This window comes from Sprattus sprattus (genome assembly GCF_963457725.1).
Source record: "Sprattus sprattus genome assembly, chromosome: 5".
NCBI lineage: Eukaryota > Metazoa > Chordata > Actinopteri > Clupeiformes > Clupeidae > Sprattus > Sprattus sprattus.
The window spans coordinates 36181179-36201689 of NC_137924.1; the positions used below are offsets into that span (position 1 = coordinate 36181179).

General features: G+C 41.8%; 2 protein-coding genes across 2 annotated transcripts; both read left to right on the forward strand.

Moving 5' to 3' along the window:
- Positions 1 to 159: 159 nt before the first annotated feature.
- eif4a1a (eukaryotic translation initiation factor 4A1A) lies at positions 160 to 7122 on the forward strand. The gene is made up of 11 exons (XM_080838958.1): positions 160 to 204; positions 1552 to 1600; positions 1746 to 1878; positions 2233 to 2372; positions 2859 to 3027; positions 3508 to 3617; positions 4221 to 4364; positions 4727 to 4864; positions 5135 to 5224; positions 5589 to 5668; positions 5786 to 7122. Exons 1-11 carry the CDS (start codon positions 188 to 190, stop codon positions 5928 to 5930), a joined length of 1215 nt encoding a protein of 404 aa, XP_080695084.1. The 5' UTR covers positions 160 to 187; the 3' UTR covers positions 5931 to 7122.
- Positions 7123 to 13470: 6348 nt separating this feature from the next.
- On the forward strand, positions 13471 to 14808 carry sox19b (SRY-box transcription factor 19b; the record flags this gene model as incomplete). The annotated part of the gene is made up of 2 exons (XM_080838296.1): positions 13471 to 14105; positions 14562 to 14808. The coding sequence occupies 2 exons, from the start codon at positions 13471 to 13473 to the stop codon at positions 14806 to 14808; spliced, it is 882 nt and encodes a 293-aa protein (XP_080694422.1).
- Positions 14809 to 20511: the final 5703 nt, after the last annotated feature.

Here is a 20511-nt window from a genome sequence, read left to right on the forward strand (position 1 = left end):
ATGAGTCATACTGCACATCATGAGGGCGTTGCTTAGTTTTTAGATGACGTACAATTGGACCTATGAGAGCTCACAATGGCTATATGACGAAACTGATTGATTGGATAGTGCTGCAATCAGAGATCTGCTGCGTGCCTTACGTTTAACTATATAGCACGTTTCCGCTGCACTACCATTCTTTGTGATAATGTCGGCAGAAGATAGGTGAGTGCTGCTTCTACCGGCTTTTTGCATTTCTCGCCTCAGTTTCTGTTCTGGTCGTGATCATAATTGTTTGACATCTCCGTAAACATGGTACATTATGTTGCAGTAGAATCGGCTTAAAAATAGTATTTTTTACCTTTAGTCCGATATGTTAAATTGCCTAGCCACGAACGTTAGCTAACGGTAGTCTTATTTCAGTGCTACGTTAGGCCTCGCCTCGATTGGTTGTAACTTGCTGGAAATTGTTACTTCGTTGAACATATTATGCCATCCATTCTACGAAACGCTTGCTGTGTAATGTATTGCTATATTAGTTATGTGTTATATCGAGGAGAGGATGGGTTATTTGCAATGGATAGGGTATAAAGATAAAGTGTGACGCACGGTGGTTTGCCCAACCTCGTGAGCTATTCGTGCCATGCTATCGTGTTAGCATGGCTGCCGTCATATGACATTAGTTTTGCCCCTCTGCGTTGGCAAACGATTCGTGTATATTTGAAAATTGTTGTTCTATGAAATTGCTGTTTTGTCAAACCTTCTGTCTCGGTTTGGAATGTTATTAGAAGTCGTTAAGGTAACGTTAGATGTCGATCTGCGAATCTTGTTAGCAAGCCTAGCTAATATTAGCTAGTTAGCAGAACGGGGAGCACATGGTTGCCAGACCCGGCGAGACAATGGGCCCTCATTTGCCCAGTGGTTGCAGGGGTAGCTAGCAAAAGCAATCTAGCGGCTTAGAGTATACATTTTAGTCTAAGTAGTCGGTGGATGGGTTTAGACGTTTATATCACTATGTTGGCTATCTCAATGCGCACAGCCGTGTATATTTACTGGATTTCTAAACGCCCCCTAAATTTAACGTTTTCTCTGGCTGACGTTAGGCCTAGTGTTGCGTTGTGCGACCACACCGGCTTAGTACAACTTGTTCCATTTGAGACATTTGTTAATATGCTTTTTGTAGGTCACTGGTATTCATATTAACGAATTGGTCATAAATAAATGGTTAATGACAATACAACCCAATTGCCTTTCTAACGATAGAATGCTTTACATGCCATGACTGTCGGAATCAAAAATGGCGGACCGCCTTGTGGGCGCTCGCTCTTTTTAGCAGAAAAATGCCCGCCCCTATTCGACGTGTCGTAGTCAAAATGTGGCCCTCCATCTTGCATCCCTCGGTTTATTCACATTGTCGCTAGTTTCCTATGTAACTCGTCGTTGAGTATTGATATATCTGTTTGATTACCATTTGATATTGTAATCACTAAGGATCTCACTGGTTATGTAAATGGCACTGCAAAGGCCTTTCTTAGGACCATGCATAAAGTGTTAATTTCTTTCTCGTTTCAGAGCTAGAGACAATGGACCTGAAGGCATGGAGCCAGATGGTGTCATTGAGGTAATTTAAAGATTGTAATTGGTTACTTATGATGGCTGCAACATGTACTGTGTTACTATATTGGTCTTAATTTAAAGCTATTGGGATGTGAATTACACTTGCTCAAGTGAAGGTGAGTAACTAAACTGTTTTGTTCCTTTAACAGAGCAACTGGAAGGAAGTGGTTGACAGCTTTGATGACATGAACTTGCACGAGACTCTTCTCAGGGGAATCTATGCCTATGGTTTTGAGAAACCCTCTGCCATTCAGCAGAGGGCCATCCTCCCTTGCATCAAGGGTGAGTTTCTTTCATTTACATTTAGTCATATAGCAGATGCTTTTGTTCAAAGCAATGTACAAGAGATTTAATTCTGAGTTGTCCACCTTACCCATATACCCTTTGTGTAACTGAGTCTTAAGTCAGCAGTTTATTTTTGAAAGCCCTCCCCTTCATCTGGGCAAGGCAGTGTCTGTTTGTGTCACATGTCCTATATCTGTTGGGGGAATAGTGAACGATGCCCATATTCATCCCAGCTCTCTCTATATAGTGAGTTGAAGACTGGTTCATGCTATGGACACAGATGTTTGAAAACTTTAAAAGTGCAGACAAACCTAGAAATGGTTGTTTCAATATTCCTTTCTCTCATTGCAGGATATGATGTCATTGCACAAGCCCAGTCAGGCACAGGCAAGACGGCCACCTTTGCCATTTCCATCCTGCAGCAGATCGACATCGAGCTGAAGGCTACCCAGGCCATGGTGCTGGCTCCCACCCGTGAGCTGGCACAGCAGGTGGGGACTGCTTTGCCCTTGAGTTCGAGAGTCTGGGGTGCTCTTCTGGCCTCTTCCACGAGGACTGGATGGTAAAAGCAATATGGTGCAAAGCTTGAATGATTGTGTGTACACCATGTTGCCTTTGCATGTTCAGACCGCTGGAGTTTGTTGGTGGTTGAAGTGCACCTCTCAGCATGTGTAGCTCCAAACCCCTATCAACTGGGCAGGGCGGTGTCTTGAGTGGCACTGATTCCTATATCTTTTAGGGGGAAAGAGAAATCCTTGTTCATCCCAGTCATCTCTGTGCAGTGGGCTTATGATTGGTTCATGCTATGGAAACAAAATAGACCTGCAATTTGAATGGGCTTCCTGAGTTGGCCAATCAATTTAATTCTGGCCATTTACATACTCAAAAGCTCTAGTTTAATGTTTGAAAGATTTAATATTGCTTTTCTTGATGTATAAAATGTTGAATTTCCTTAACACTGTTTGTGTGCTTTCCAGATCCAAAAGGTGATCCTGGCTCTTGGAGACTACATGGGGGCCTCCTGCCATGCCTGTATTGGAGGCACTAATGTGCGCAATGATGTTCAGAAGCTTCAGGCAGATGTTCCTCACATTGTGGTTGGAACTCCTGGACGTGTGTTTGACATGCTCAACCGCAGATACCTCTGTAAGCAGCCTTTACTGTCCTCAAACTGAACATGATACAGTTTTTTTTTATTTATTTTTTTATGTGGTTCTTTTTCGGTCTTGTTTCGTGTATTTATACTAGAACATGGCTAGTAGCCAGGAGTGGTCCGTTTAATGATGAAAACATGCGTGTCAACTGAACTTGGTGTTCTCTGCAGCGTTCTGTCTCCAGTCAGCGTTTTGCTTACTGGTCCACATGGCGCTGCAGTTCTCTAAGCGCATGATCAGAGATGTATAAGGCTGAAAACGGCACCCCCTCCTGGCTACAGCCAATAGGAACCTGTTCTGACAACTTGTCAATTTTGTTTGTCATTGTGTGTGGTCTTCTCTCTGGGTGCCAATAGCCTTTACATAGCGTTGTGCCCTTTAATGACTCCCAACTATTTTTGATATGTAATGACTGACATCAAAACTATTGTTTAATGCCTATTCATTCATCATTTTGCTTGTCTATTTCCAGCGGCCAAGTACATCAAACAATTTGCTCTGGATGAAGCCGATGAGATGTTGAGTCGAGGTTTCAAGGACCAGATCTATGAAATCTTCCAGAAGCTGCCATCTGACACCCAGGTCAGCTGCTGAACTCTTTTAACATGCTTAGTCCACAAAGTGTTCAGTCACAGAGTTGGTAGCGCATACTTGTGAAGTCCTCTTAGTGTGAACACAGCCTCATTAACTGTGTTCCTGTTTGTCATGGTTAGTGTATTGTAAATCCTTCACTGGCATTGGCTAAGCTCCTGGACATTTTGGATTTAAATCTGAGTTGTCCACCTTTCCCATATACACTTTGAAACTGAGTCTGTAAAGTCAGCAGTTTATTTTCAGAGCCCTCCCCCTTCATCTGGGCAAGGCAGTGTCTGTTTGTGTCACATGTCCTATATCTGTTGGGGGAATAGTGAACGATGCCCATATTCATCCCAGCTCTCTCTATATAGTGAGTTGAAGACTGGTTCATGCTATGGACACAGATGTATGATGACTTTAAAAGTGCAGATAACATGGCTTCATTACGTGTATTGTTAGTCAGGGTTAGTTTATTGTAACTTCACCGGCATAGATTAAGATCCTAGACATTTGTTAATGATTTTTTTATGAGCCCTGTTTAGATTTTTGAGGATACTTGACTTTCAATATTCAGGCTTTTAGTCAAACCCATGCCTCTCCCTCTTCCAGGTGATCCTGCTCTCTGCCACCATGCCCCAGGAGGTGCTGGAGGTCACCAGCAAGTTCATGCGTGAGCCAGTCCGTATTCTAGTCAAGAAAGAAGAGCTGACTCTGGAGGGTATCAGGCAGTTCTACATCAATGTGGAGAAAGAGGTGAGTTTTATTGGTGGTGAACAGAGGGCTAATGTGCTTATTTGGTGTATAAAGTACATGGCAAGTAGCCAGGAGCGGTCTGTTTAATGATGAAAACATGCGTGTCAACTGAACTTGGTGTTCTCTGCAGCGCTCTGTCTCCAGTCGGCGTTTTGCTTACTGGTCCACATGGCGCTGCAGCACTCTAAGCGCATGATCAGAGATGTATAAGGCTGAAAACGGCACCCCCTCCTGGCTACAGCCTATAGGAACATGTTTGATCATAACTTGTCAATTTTGTGAAATGGTAGTGGCTTGTTGAAAGTGGTATATTTAAATGTAGCAGCCAGCCCTTTTTGTGTTAAGTGTGTTTTTCTCTTCAGGAATGGAAGCTTGACACCCTCTGCGATCTGTACGAGACCCTGACTATTACTCAGGCAGTCATCTTTGTGAACACACGCCGAAAGGTAGACTGGCTTACTGAGAAGATGCATGGAAGGGACTTCACCGTCTCTGCCTTGGTGAGTTGGATAAAGCCTTTGGAAGTGCATGTCGACTAGAATTATGAATTGAAGTCACCAACCCCTATCTACTGGGCAAGGCCATGTCATTTAGTGGCATTGAGTCCTATATCAGTTAGGGGGAGAGGAAATGAGCCATGTTCATCCCAGGCACCTCTGTGTAGTGAGCAGTAGTCTGGTTCATGCTATGGGCACAAGCTATATCTTGCACTAATTTATCCAGTTTTGGCTGTGTTCATTGGGTTTAATTCTTGATGTTTGTTATTTCAGCATGGTGACATGGAGCAGAAGGAGAGGGATATAATCATGAAGGAGTTCCGTTCTGGATCCAGTAGAGTACTCATCACTACTGACCTGCTGGTAAGTGACACCCCCCACATCGCATACTGACTCACATTTTCATGCTTAATTACAATTTCCTGCACATTGCCATGCCTAGTTGAAAGTGGTGTTAAACACCAAATGTGGCCAAGATCCCTCTCCCTCCAGCGTGTGAAGTGTTGTCATGGGAATGATGTTCTTTGGCAGAGAATCCCATCTGCTCTCCACAGTGACTGGGCTGTTACGTCCCTAATCACAACTTAATAGCAGTTGACATTTTATTTAGGCAAAAATAAAATCAAACCCTGATTGTGTAGATTCATTTCAGTAGGTGCAGGTTCCATTGTGTGGGCTTAGGTTGGTCTAAAGCTAATGAAGGCTTTTTTTGTTCTACCCATCATAGGCCAGAGGTATCGATGTGCAGCAGGTCTCTCTGGTCATCAATTATGACCTTCCCACCAACAGGGAGAATTACATCCACAGGTGAGTCCGACAGGCCTATCCCTTTAAAGATTGTTAGTTGACGGTGGTTTCTGTTTTTTTTTTATATATATATTTTGCCTATTTACTAAACTCATTCATTTCTTTTGTTCACTTTAGGATTGGCCGAGGTGGTCGTTTCGGCAGGAAGGGTGTAGCCATCAACATGGTGACTGAGGATGACAAGCGTGCTTTGCGAGACATTGAGACCTTCTACAACACCACTGTGGAGGAGATGCCCATGAATGTGGCTGACCTGATCTAGACCCAGCCCCAAACCCCCTCGCTTTCCTTTACTGTTTTCCCCCCAGATGATCCCCATGTTTGAAGTTTTGCCCATCATCCCCCCACCCCCCCCTCATATATATATTTTTTTTTTTGCTCATGAATGGCTGGACACATCTCCCATTTTCTATGGGGGCGGGTTCAACTTGTAGCATACTCTCATCTCCACAGTATTTCAGAAGATTTAAATGATCTCGGACTGAAATGACTCACTTGCCACTCAAACATATCCCCCCACCTGTCCTCCAACATGATGGTGTTCAAATGCTGATGTGCTGTCTTTTTAATTCCATGTGGATCTGACTACTTGTAACATTCATATTTTAAAGGTGTTTGTATTTTAATGATATTTGGAAAGGGTGGTCCTCTGTGCACACATTACATGTAGATTTTGAGGTGGGTGATGCTGTACTAACTATTGAGGAATAAATTCCTGAAGGTAGTTAAAAGATGAGTGTTTGAGGTGATTGTTTCTCATAGTCAGAGTAGTTAAGCGGACTGATTATTTTGTGTCTAGATGCTGATATATCCTTGACCAAAGTAACAGTCCGGTATTCCACATAGATTAAAGTTAAGTATGTCATATTTGCCTCTCTTGATGGAGGATGGGGTGAGCACTTTCAATAAATGTATTGAACAAGTAATCATGAGAAATCTTGTGGGCAAATTTTCTACTGTCCATATATTGTTTACTTTGTGTTGTATAGCCCCTACCTACCACCCGTACCCATAGTTTCAGGTTGCTGATGGCATTACAGTGAAGCCAGTGGGATTGATTTTGTCATGGCCTACAGATTCTGAGCGCATGACTGGTCTGTATTGAGTTGCTTATGTACTAGGGAGTGTCACTTCTGTAACCTACCTCACCAAAATATGTTGGAGGGGTTTTTGATGTAAGGACCAAAATTAAAATGACAGTATATTAGAGATTATAACATTACATTTTTATTTCATGGTTTGAAAATTCTTGTCTCTTAACGGTGGGTCTCTGGGGGCACTAAAGGATATGGGGTTTACATGGTCACTATTTTTTAAATGAATTTATTAAAATGTGATGACTTGTTAACCTTTTTGAGACAGAAGCCATGTGTTAAAAGTTTTTCTACATTGGGTTCTGTATAGTATTTATTTTAATGGTCTTCAATAAAAGGTATTCTTTTTAACCACGTAAATCATAGCTTTTGCTGTTTTCAATTGCTAGATTTTGGTCATTACTCAATTTAGCCACAAGGTGGCGACAGAAGCTGAAACTTCCATGTTTCTAATTGCTTTCAGACAACTGCCCCACAGCCCAACCCACCTGTGTGATAAGGTTGTTTTTACATGGTGAGGGTGTTACTCAATCAGTGGCGAGCAAGCGCGTTGGGAGGCGCAGGTGAGGTTTTCTTTCATATAACCGGTTTCACTACGGAAGGTGTGGCTGGATACAAATAACCACTGAGAAGTTGGAGTTGTCCAGCAGTGCCATTACATAGAGGATATACTCATCAGCTCAGGTGGGAGCTCGCTGAACCTGTTCCAAATCAGGTCACCTTCAAGATTGGAAAAAAAAATCACTGCACGTTATGTGTTGAGAATTTTGCCGTACTGTTTTTAGAACTTGCACCGCCTTCATCACAATGTCTAGAGACTTGTGGCCATGAAAACATACGCCCACTAGAGGACGATATATTCAAGCAGACCAGTTAAGTTTCTGAATATATTTATGCACCAATGTGCCAGTTTACCAACGGAATAATGCAAAACAATCGGCCCATGCTGCCTAATGCTAGCATGTTGTATACACTTTTGGAAGCTAACATTTCAGTATCTTGTATTTCAAGACTCGATTCCATCCCTACATTTGTAATCTGTCTCAATTTTTGTTGGTCATCCATTTATCAGACCCCACTGAAACAGGAGAGCTCTATCAATAGCACAGCAGGCAATCTATTAGAACATTTAAAGATACCATCAAAATGATCCCTTTAAACCTTCAAGACATGCTGTTATTGTGAGTACAACTTCACTGAACTGCTATAACCTTTATTAAAGTAACAATATGCAACTAGTTGGCACTTTTTGAGGTATGGTTTTATAGGCAACTAGTTTTGGTTCCATCCTCAAATTCATTTTGATAGCATATGGTCATGTGAAGGACAGATAAACACCTAGATTGTCTTTCCCACTAGCCATCCAAGAAATATGTAGTGGCTGGAACACCCTGAAAAATTGGAAGAAAGGCTTTCACACGCATGACATTGCCAGCTATACTACCAGAAGACACCGGTTATTGTGTTGGCAAGCTTCTATCAGTGTCAGCTGGGCTGTTGGTGGTGTTTGCAAGGTTTTTGCATGCCTGTTAGGTAGTTAGCTTACTAGTTTTGGAACAGAACTCCGTATTGCTGCTTTAAGCCAGACATGCCATTGATACAGGTCAAACTTTGACTTCTCTTCCTTATTACTATGATTCAGTTTCCTTGAACTCCATGGGTTTATACTAATTCAGTCTTGTGTACTTAAGTCCACTTTTATGTGCTTTTTGGTCAAGAGAGGATTGTGGCGAGGTGCCCAAGAATAAAGCCTTATTTTGTGTTGTGGGTTCTGATCTGCATTTGCACTTTTGACAGTAATGCAAAGGTTTTTTAGTAGCTCTGATCAAATGCTCTGACTCCCATGTCTGAAATAGTGCTCTCTTTCTTCCATGAAGGCTTGCTGCTATATTATGAGCTGTTTGTATTGTATATATGGCTCCCAACTGTATTCTAGAACTGTAAGCATCATGGAAGTCTTATAGCTTTTGCTTATTTGGTGTCATGAAATAATTTCAGAGCTTTTTTTCTTTTCCATATTTGATACTCACCTTGTATCTGTATACATTTATACGCATGGTATTTAGGCAAAATCAGTGTTGCTATGAGTTTCCAAAGGTATGTGTTTTGGTGATAAGGAGTTGAACAGACCTTTGTGAATTGAATTTGACTTTCAATTTAAACGCTTTGTTCTATCGCAAGAAACCATTAGTAAACTTTCTTTAAGTTCATCACTGATATATTTTCATGAAATTGTACTTTTTATCGCAATGTTAAAAAATACATTTGATTGTATCTGTATCAGTAGTCACTGCTATTTGTGATGCAATACGGATCGTACTTGTCATTGTCTTTGGCATATGACATTCTTATAGACGTCTCCTCTCTCCTCTCTCCTATATCACCACCCCCCCCCCCCCCCCCCCCCCCAGCCCTCCCATGGAATCAAAACAACTTCCCAACCACTTCCCCCTCTGACTGTATACCTTATCAGACATATTTTGATTATTCTTGTTCAGTGTAGGTGGCCCATCCACCACTTTCTCTTGGTGCGTAACCCCCGCCATCACCTCCCTCTCCCCCCTGCTGGCTGCACGATTGTGGGCTGGGGGATTATGCGAGTGGGAGGCTCGTAAAGGGCCTGCCAAGGTCTTTCTGGCCGGTGACGGATGGCAGGGAGACTGAAGGCAGCATTTACATGAGAACAGGGAGAATAGAGGAACTTTCAATGGGGCTGTCAGAGCACTGAAGAACTACCCCTGCTCCCTCCCTCTTTCCATCCCTCTCTCCCTCTCACTTTCTCCAAACAGCCTCTTTTCCTTTTCCTTTATCTCCTTTCATTTCTCTCTCAACATTTTCCCCATCCTTCCCGCTTTTCTTCTACCTACTCAAATCTATCAGTCTCCCTGTCTCCTAATATCATCCCATTTCATTTCAACTCTTTCACATTTCTACTCTCTGTAAATAGACTTGTATCTCCCTGATTTCTATCGTAATTCTCAGTCATTTCCCCTCTGTAGGTAAAGGCAGTTCAGGGGCTGGAGAGCCTCAAAAGTTAAGAAAACTAAGAGGGTTCAGTGAAGTCCTCATGAGAATGTGAACTTGTGTATATATACTTGTGTATAGTTTTTGCCAACTCTCCAGTCATATATTCACACTGTGTTCATTAAATTGTAACCATCAAATGTAATTGTTTAGCCAAACATGGCTATCCAATTACATAAATGTGAGATATAGTGTTAAGTATTCTACACTGTTCAACACCAACCATCCTCTATGCATTAACCTCCTGTTGAGATGACTTCTAATTTGCCACAAATGCTAACATCTGATCACAGGTCAGGGGTACAAAATACTGTCGACACTTGTCTCCACTATTGACATGGCTGGTGACGACAGACATCAGTGCTGGTATTGCCCATTAGTGCCTGTTGATGTGCTAACATTTAGCCGTAGGGCACTGGCTCCAGAGCTTAGAGTGTGAATGCATAAAGACATAAAGGCTGTAAAACTAATGAAACTAGTGAGAATGGTTGAATCCTTCTGGTCTATGCTGAAATGTCTGCCTCATGCATTACTTAAATCGATGCATGGCAAAACACACATCTTGTATCTGTAGTAACATGAGGCAGGGGTTCCAGTGCAGTGCGCAAGATTTCCTAAAAACATGCTGTGTATGAATGTTTGTTAGCGGGTCTGAGGGTAAAATGTTGAGATATTCGTCCCAAGGATCTCCAAACCACCGGGGCAAATAGGGGAACTGGCTCTTCACATTTTCTGTCATGATCTCTGAGGGTACTAAAGAGACCAGTTGATCTACTGTTTTAAGTCGACTTGTTTCTACAGTGTACTGTTGTCTGTGTTTTTATCCAAAGAGTCATGGTGGATTACAGATTAACACCAAGGATCTGCTATTTGCATGAATCACATCATGATTATGGCTGTGTGTAACAATGCCATCATGTTTGTGGTCTTTTTACATTCACTTTTAATTTGAACTTCAAATCATTTTGATGAGTCAATCATGTTTAGGTTATGGACATAAGTGGTGGTGTCTTCAAGAGGCAGACCGTAAAATAAATAGATCATTTTGGTGGATTAAAATTGTTGTAATTTTGAATGTATTGTGAATGTATTATACATGCTAATTGGATGACACACAAGCAGTATCTTAATGATTAGCCTTTTGTTGGTGGTTAACAGGGCATCCTTTCCTTTCACAGGGGGTAACTCAGACAATGACATTGTCTAGGAGAGATGGCGCTCTCTATGTGTTGTACATACATAGATATACTACGTACTAAATATAAAATGTGAATGTAGTATATACTTGTATAGTCTGCTCTCATTAATGTTGTAGTGCACCTTATTTAACTTAATAATTGTATTGTTTTATTCTTGTTGGTTCTTCTTTAGTAAAAGTGTCTTCTATACATAAACATAACCATACATGTAAAGTACAAAAGTGCTGGTGGGGAACTTTAAAAGTTCACTACCGCTGTGAATCTTGTAGAGGGATTAAAAAGTGAATAGAGGAGTTTGTTTGGGAGGGTAAAAGCAGAGCTGTAAGTATATTTCTTTTGTGCATAGCGGAATGGAAACCTTGTTGTAACTCGCTTTGGACGTTGATTTTGAAGCACTTCAAAAACAGGATTTACACTGACAAAGACCAGTCATGGAAATTGGTGGGTGTCATTAAAGTTTGCAGTGCATTAGTGTGTGTGTGTGTGTGTGTGTGTGTGTGTGTGTGTGTTTGTGCGTGTGTGTGTGTCTGTCTGTTTGTGAGTGTTTACAGGTTGCGTGCAAGCAGTTGGTTGAGAGGTTGAGTGAAAAATTGAACTGCATGTCTTTCTGTGAGTATTTAACACAGTTTGAAGTTTCTTAGCTCTCATGTTGAAAATAAAAGGGTTTCCAAAGTTGAAGCAGACAAAGAGAGACACAGATGAGGAAAGAGGGGGAGAGAAAAGAGGAAGACAGCCCTGAGGAAAGGGGTGGGGGTAGAGACAGGGGGTTGGAAAAGATTCCAAAATGGGTTGTCTTGGAAACGGAAATGGGAGAGTGGAGCTCCACAATTCTCAGTTTGATTGGTGTCACAGCCTAACTGTCAGTCATGAACTGAAACGCTCCTTTAGTCTGAACACCTGCACCCCACACAAAGTCTCCATATACACTTACTCACACGCACATGCACACACACACACACACACGCACACACACAAACACACACACACTACATGTATCTAGTTTTACAAAACATTTTGTCATACCACTATACCTGCGGGATTGGAGCGTACAGATGTAGGCTATGTCACTATGCCTGGCAGGCACATCAAGTCCACACTGGCGGCAGGAATCCACTGTGTGTAGTTTGAGAGAAGGAAAAGGAGAAATCGAGTCTTGGGGTAGCTATAAGCCCACACAGCATGTCACATCACACTTGTTGGCCTGTTACCCGTTAAGACAGGACTGGTTTCTAATCACATATTGACTGTGGCTAAAAATGTGATGGTGGTTAAATGGTGTTGTGATTGAAGGATGAATGTCACACATTTTGAGAGCCACCTTAACTTAGCCTGCACTGCTAGCCATAGAGGGAAAAAGGAATAATTTAATCTGGAAAGAACATTGCCTTATCTCATTGCTCAGAAAAAGAAAGTCTGTCTCACTCTCTCTCCCTCTGTGTCATTCGTTAAGATGGCACTTATGGATTAACCATATGGATAAAGGATAACCAATTGCCAAGTCCTGGATTTTTAAAACTTCTTTTGGTTTAGGAACAGTTATGCTAATATTGGACTGACTTATTATTGGGTTTCAATTTTTTTTTTTACAAGTAGTTCATACCTCACACTTAATATCATGTTGAAAACAAATGCGCTACGCAACCTCATTTTATATTAGCAATCCTACCAGGATATCTGTGTAGGCATTTCGTAGTGTGTGTACCAATGTTAAAGACTTATCTTTTTTTATTTGACATTGTGCCTTTTGAAGGTCTTTGCACGTGGCTACACATTGATAGGCATATAATTGAAAACACACTTCTGTTTTAATTTAATCTCGTTCAAAAAAGTTAAACTATAACAAATAACAAATAACAAATTTCCTTGTAAGAAGAATGATATGCTCCTATTAGGCTAAGAAATAGGCTACTTAATGTTTTAAAAACACAAACTCTTTTTATAGACTACCCTTCGTGATTAAAAGGTTACATTTATTACCACGCCAAACACTGCAAGAATACGCCACACCCCTGTATAGTTATGCAAATGACGCAGTGGAGGATTGGTCCGGCGTGGAATACAATTATTACTAAGGACCACACGAGTGAAAGGGGGAACTTTTTGTATTAGGCTACCTCAGTTCTTTGGTCGAGTGAATCGATGTTCAACAAGTGCTCTAAGAAGAATCACACTGTTTCAAAGACTATTTGTTTACTTTTACTGAGTAAACTGTTTGCTTACTTCTCATTGAAACCTTGGCGTCGTTTACAAAAGGTAATGAAAAATTTTACACTCGCGTGACTTTCCTTACATCGACTTAGTCTGCGTAAATAGTTCAGTGTTGGTATTCCAGGCGGTAAATCATTTAATTTACTCTGAACAGGCAAACCCGGCAGCAGGGACCGAGGCTTCACCTGCGCCGGTTTGTTTGACCTGATCACATTGTAATTAGTGTTTTAAGAACATTTACAAGTTTTCTTTGATCTGGAACACAGAACTTTTCAAGATGTATAGTTTAATGGAACATGAGTTGAAAACTTCTGGACAACTGCAGATGCACCAAAACGGCCAGGGCATGTCCCCTATTAGTGCCAACGCTCACACGGGGTCTAAACCCCCCTGTCCACCCGGTGTAGACCCAATGGATAAGGTCAAAAGACCCATGAACGCTTTTATGGTGTGGTCGCGGGGTCAGCGGCGAAAGATGGCACAGGAAAACCCCAAAATGCACAATTCAGAAATCAGTAAACGCTTGGGAGCTGAATGGAAGTTGCTTACGGACGCCGAAAAGAGGCCATTCATTGATGAAGCCAAACGTCTACGTGCAGTCCATATGAAGGACTATCCTGACTACAAGTATAAACCACGTCGTAAGACCAAGCCTATGCTTAAAAAGGACAACCAGATTGGCAAATATCCATTATCAGCCGGCAACCTCCTGGCAGCTGCAGCGGCCCAGGGATCAGGTGGAAGCCCGAGAATGGAAAATTATTGCTGGGGACCAACGGGGGGATATGCAGGCATGCAGGGAGAGGCACTTGGTTACCCGCAGCAGCTTCATCGTTACGACTTATCAGCCCTGCAATACCCGTCCTCTATGACCGCTGCGCAGACCTACATGAATGGCGTCAACTCTTACAGGTGTGTGTGGTCTCATTTTGACTGGAGTTTACTTTAGAGTGGCGAGAGAAAGTTTTTTTTAATTTCAGAAATGATTAGGCTGATTTCAGTTATAGTATGTACACCACTGTCATTAACCTAGCGTTAAGAACCACCTAGGTTAATGACTACGGAAGGCTTACATTTTTAGGCATTTTATCATTGTGTTAGCAATGCGTTTCTTGAACTAGTTTGTGCAATGTGTTCAGTAAAGAAATTAATCCTGTATGTAGGAACATTTTTACAAATACAGTTTTTATGCTCTTCCTACTGACCTCAAGTAAACGTACCTCCTTGTTGTGGTGGTGTAATGATTCTAAAGAGGTGGCTTTTAGAAACCACATTGAGAAAAGCCTCCATTTAAAAAAAGAAAAAAGTTGCATATACTAATGTTTAATATCTTTTATTAATGACAACTTTTATGATCTCTTGTGACAGCTCCATGCCCTATGGTAACAGCCCCCAACAAGGAAGTCCAGTGATGTCCATGGTGAAACCAGAGCCTGTTTCTCACTCCCCGACTGGACCCCCAAGTCACCACAGAGGGCCTCTCCAGGGTGAACTGAGGGACATGATCAGCATGTACATCCCTGGCGGTGACGCCAGTGACCATAGTGCCCAGAGGGGCTACTCCAGTGTACAGCAGCACTATCTTGGGGGAACTGTACCTCTCACTCATATCTAATGGACACTGCAATGGAGACCTGTCCACAGGACTCCTTACGGGGGCCAGGTCTGCACTCCGTCTCCCAATCACAAAGACCATCGCCTCCTTATTAACAACGCCAGTGAACAATGACCGAGATGGGCTAAAGAGCTACCTCTTCTCAAGTCTGTGGTTTGTTCTTCACGCTGCTCTTGGTGGTCAGTCATGTGTTCAAGACTGGCCCTCTATCCCACTTTTTAAGAATGCTGCTTGGTGATTCTCTCTTGAAGTCATGCCATGTATGAAGGTCTGGTGTACATAATTTTTTTTTTTTTTTATGTGATTTTATAAATGTGTGTGTGTGTGTGTGTGTGTGTGTTTGCGCGCGTGCTTCTAAATATACAGAAAAGCCTTTTTTACTTAGTTTTATAAGATCTTGAAACTTGACAAAGTGCCCTTGTACTATGGTCCTCTCTAGGATAAGCATATGGTCATTTGTGTGGATTTGGGTAAACATAACCTAGCCAAACATGATCGCACAAATGTCTTCTTGGACATTTAAGACCTTGACTAACCAGAGCTCTGCTGCCCAGTAACAGACTAACTTGACCATGTGGACACTGTGATGGAAGTTAGGTCTGCTCTGTGAAGCAGTCTGTCATTCAAAGAGTTTGTAATTTGGTGTATAACTTTAAAGGCACATGTTTAGAATGCAAGGATCCTCTACAGTGTGATCGGCCACCTAAAGCCTTTCTTTGTGTTCAGTAGACTGAACTGATGAAATTGGGTGACATTATTAAATTTTAATTTTAACATATTACCAGAATTGTTATTTTGTTTTTAAACTGTGCCTGCTCAGATCTGTATAGCACTACACTGGAATCATCTGGGTTTCTTTGGGGGTGGGGGGTGGGCACACTGTCATCACTCCAAATCGACTTGCCATGGTGTTGCCCTGTAAATGTTCCCTTTTTTCTCCCAACTACTGGACATATTTGTAAACAAAGAGTGCTTAGATTTTTGCTGAGTTGCATTCTTTTGCACATCTTTTATATCATTTGTAAAGTGAGTTGTGAATTTAACCTTCTCTTGCCCTCTTTCACATGAAAGTTTGAAATGTGAGTGCAGACAGTGTTGATTCTCTAAACAGGTTTAGAATTCACCCTGCTCAAATTTAACTGTAAACTAGTGATGTGGTTCTCTCACTCCATGAACAGTAAGCTGTTTAGCCTCAGAATTGTAGACTATTTGTTTTAGTGAGTGTGGCTTGGCTGAGGGGGCATCAGCTGTTCATGTGTATGTGCGGGAACAGTCATGAAAATAAAATGCTTTGACATGTTCATACGTTTTTCAGGTATAAAAATGGACTCATAGTTTTGCAATAGGCTGTAACTCAAAACTCACTTGCAGTTTAAACTGTATTTCCTAATGAGTTTCTCTTAATTTTGTACTTTGTTGACCTGATCCAGAAAAGGTGAATGTTTACATTTACAGCCTAAGTGTGCACTGTGCAACTTTTTATGGTATAACTTTTTCCTTGTCTTGAAATATTTTGAATAATTTTCCATGTAAATTCATTAAGACTTTGGTCTCCCACCTTTTGTACAGTTTGAAAGCCCTCAGTTTTAATGATGCCTGTTTTTTTTTGTTTTTTTTTGGAAGAGAAATGTTTAGTCTGAATAGATGGTGACGCCACAAAAAATGTTAATAAAAATGAAAAACTAAGTATGTGCCTGTGAAGTAATCTATTTAGCCTAGGTAGTGAACCAGTTGGACAATAACTTTCTTTGGGAGGGTTTTTAAAACATGAAACACGTGAGAACTTTTTACGTGAGCAGCTTAAAATGCACAGACGGTCTTTAGCACTTTATTGCTACTGCTGTTCATCCTTTGAGTAGACCACAAGTTATTCCCATATCACTTTTAGACCTGGATTTTATATTTAAGGCGAAGACGGCATACTTCTGGTCGTAGGCCTAGGCTACTTTATGGTCATTTAAGATCGCCAAGCGTGGTATGACTCCGGGTTGGGATCTTGGAATTGTCTTATGAGGTAAAACCTGAGAAAAGCAACGGATTGCAGAATGATTTTGGGTAGGCCTAATCATTAACTTTCCTCTTCACTACTCTTTTAAATTCAACCCCACCTCTCCTTATAGAAAGCGGGTGGCTTGCCCGGCCGTAATTGGCTGTTTCGGAGACACATTGTCCGTTGCTTTTGAGCTCGCAGGTGCACATGGTAAAGCCGCTGAGTGCTCTGCGCCTCCCCGGAGTGCTTTGTTCCCTTTCTCTCGCTCCCCCGTTGCGCAGAAAATTAGCGTTGCATTCGGGTGCCTCGACTCTCTCTCTCTATCCCGGGCTTAACCCTTTCACCACCCGTCGTCATTCTCATGGAAATACCTAAGTTCGCTCCGGCTAATCGGAGGCCAAGGGGAGGGGATGAAACGGGACGGGACAGGGTAGAGATGACTGTTGATGACTGGGTGTGTAGTTGATTTGAAGCACCAAGATAATAAAACATTAGTTATTTCCGCCAACAGTGCAGCAGTAACTGAATTGCCAGTGTGTTTCATTGGTCCAATAGCCCACTTAGCTATAGACCCACTCACTCAACTAGGCTTACCTTCTTCTAAGCCACAACAATCAAATCATTTTGTTGTTATGACTAGAGCCCCGAGACCATGTACATAGTCTGTTTTTTTTTTTTTTTTTTTAGCTTTTTGCCCAAACCGTTGTGGAAATGGATGGATAGTGAGGCCAACATGGTGGGAGGCTGGGCGGGGGCTATTGATGAATTTTCTGGGGGCATACATGCAATCTCTTAGCAACAAGCTGTGAGGCTTCAACAAGTGGTTACTATGGTTTCTGAGGGCTGGGGTAAACAAGTGAGTTAAAGATGCAAGTTGTGCTGGGAATCGAGGCTATCACACAATACAACAAAACTGCTCACGTGGATATATGGGTAAACAGTTTTAAAACAAAACAAAACTCAGACGACAATTTGAGATTTTATTCTATGTGTAAAAAAAAAAAAAAAAAAAAAAAAAAGAATGGACCTCAGAAAACCTGCTTTACTTTTGTTCAAGGAAATTCAACATCAAAGGTTACCGTGGAAACTGATTCTTATTTACCTGCATTCCAGTGGATACCTGGAACCACTCCTCTCTTGCACGCAGAGCACAAGCAGCAGTTGCTCAATACCTGATTAGGCTGTGTTGGCCTAGGTGCCTGAACAAAGAAACGCGCGCACACAAAGTTGGTGGTCATATGCTATGGGGAACCAGAGTAGCCTACTGAGGTTAACGTTGAGAAAAAGTATGACAAATTATTTAGGTTTTTCTATAAAAGCTAATTGACCAGATTTATTTTTTGGTTCCTAAAGGGTATACCGGAAGAACATGGTAGCTATATGTGTCTGCCTCCTAGCCAGCAAAGGAATAGTCCTCGGCCTATAAAGCAACTGCATTTCTCACTTGCACAATTCGTTGACAGACCTGCCCGAAAGGTTGTTTGCACACAGTTGAGCGAGTGGGCGTCCGCCACGGTTGGGTGAAATGCCACCAAGTGCTGCATACTTACTCACCACCTCACACGACATAGCCGATGGAAGCCAGTCACGCAACAGTCGACCTTTTTGGGGTGGAGTAGATTAGCTCGATATGGAAGGATGTTTTGTCTGACGCCAGCACTGCGAATATAGGCAACCTGCTCTATTCTTAACGCACTAATAGACACTTAGACCTACCACTAGCCTTACTAATCAAAGCAAAAATGTTGATTCCCCCGTCCAGACGCCACCGTCCAAAACCACAACGGACTGGTTATCTATCATTAGGCTACATGGTCGTTAATTCAAAAGTATATTTTATTTGTTATAGGCTATGTCTCGCTTAGGGACTCCCTGGTAGTTAGATTCCCTGATAGTAAAATGCCAGTGGACACCTGTCGGGTCATAGGTGCAGAGCTGGCGGTTACAAGTTACAAACAAACGGTCGTTTTGCCACTCGTAACATAGGCCTACGTCTTTAATTGACCCATTCATTTTCACCTTGAGAACCTTCTAGCCTACCATGAACAACTTCCCGACCAAAATTCTCCGATGGACCGATGTATGCTTGCAATGTAATTAAAGAGGGGAAATGTGCAACTTTAAAAACATTAAAAATCTATTTTTGAAGCAGGTAGGGACGGCCCCAGTATGAGACACAAAATAAAAATCCACACTTAAAAGAAGCAACCAAGTAGGCTAGTAAGAACAACAGTGAAAGTATAGCCAGGTGTTGTGTTTTCTCCGTGGGAGGGAATTTGCTGCCATGTTTTTCAACAGATCATGGAGTAGCATCCCTAAAAACTGACTATTCCATGCTCATAGGTTTTTTTTTTTTACTGCAGTGGGCAATGTAATTTTGAGGTTCCAACGATGACTACACATTAGACATAAACTGAGATTTCTGGGCTTCGACTTGTCACAGGTAGGCTACATAATGACTTCAAACGCCTGGCTTTCTGCCACGCAGACTATCGGAGCTTGATCTTCTGTACTGTCTGTAAGATGCCATACTTCCATCACCATGTAAAAGGACATAACTTTTCCTCATACATTTATTACTGGCCTATGACAAGAAAACAAGAATCTTCCTGATGGAATGTTTGTTGGTCAAGCTCTGTATGTAGTTGCTGAAAACTTATGGTGAAAGTATACACCTATATTATAAATGAATAGCCACTTAAGACATCATGGGCGTACCTGTAAAGTAGTAAGGCAAAGCCCACCTTTGTGTCCAGCTACAATCAGCTATGATGGATATGTGTACATTAGAGAGAGGTTAATGCTTCTAAAAGAGGGACTGTTTGTCTAGCAGTGAGTGAGTGTGTGACATAGACCATAGACTATAATTAATGAGCCTGACACACCTTGTGCTTGACTTAAAGAAAAGAAACAAACACAGTTGGGTGGGGTGGGGGTCAGGTTAATGAAGAAGTTAGAGAAAGCACTCAGGTAATGACATGTACAAACATTTTGATCAGAAAGCATCTTTGAGTCATGGTATCTTTCCAGGTTTGTTTTTTTGTCAAAAATAATTGAAAATATTTCACATCAGATTTTCTTTAATGATTTCGTAAAAATAATCCCCCCAAAAAAGCACAGATTTTGGCTGGGGGTGCCAACTTGGAACCACGTGCACACACAAGACTAGGTCATTCGTGATCAAATACTGTGGTTATCAGCAGCAAGACACATTCATCAGACACCCCCATCAGGTGGGGCGACGGCGCGTTCCAGTGATGCAGAGATATGAGAGTGGGAAACGCACTTTCAGGTGGAGGAAGATTAGAAGCTTAGCCCACACATTGAAGAGATAAAGACATCTGCACTTTGAGCAAAACACACTGCTGTGTTGAACCAAACCATCCTTGACACAGACCTCCCAAGAAGAAACGCACAGGTGGCAAGGCACTATGAATATGACAACCTGTCCATGATCTGATCTCAGGCTGCCTTTGATCCTTTTCTCCTTCATTTTTATTGATCCCTTTGCCAAACGTGTCATATTTCACCACTTCTTTTCATCAGTGATTCCAACCAGTGCCGTCACAGAGGCTAAACTATGGTGGTGGGTTGTACAGTTAAGGGTATCTTAAGTATTAAAAAGGTTAACGATGAAAAAAAATGACTTTGCAGATTTACACTGACGTGTGTCCAGTCAGTGGGTGTCTGAAGTTGTAAGAGAGGAAAATGTT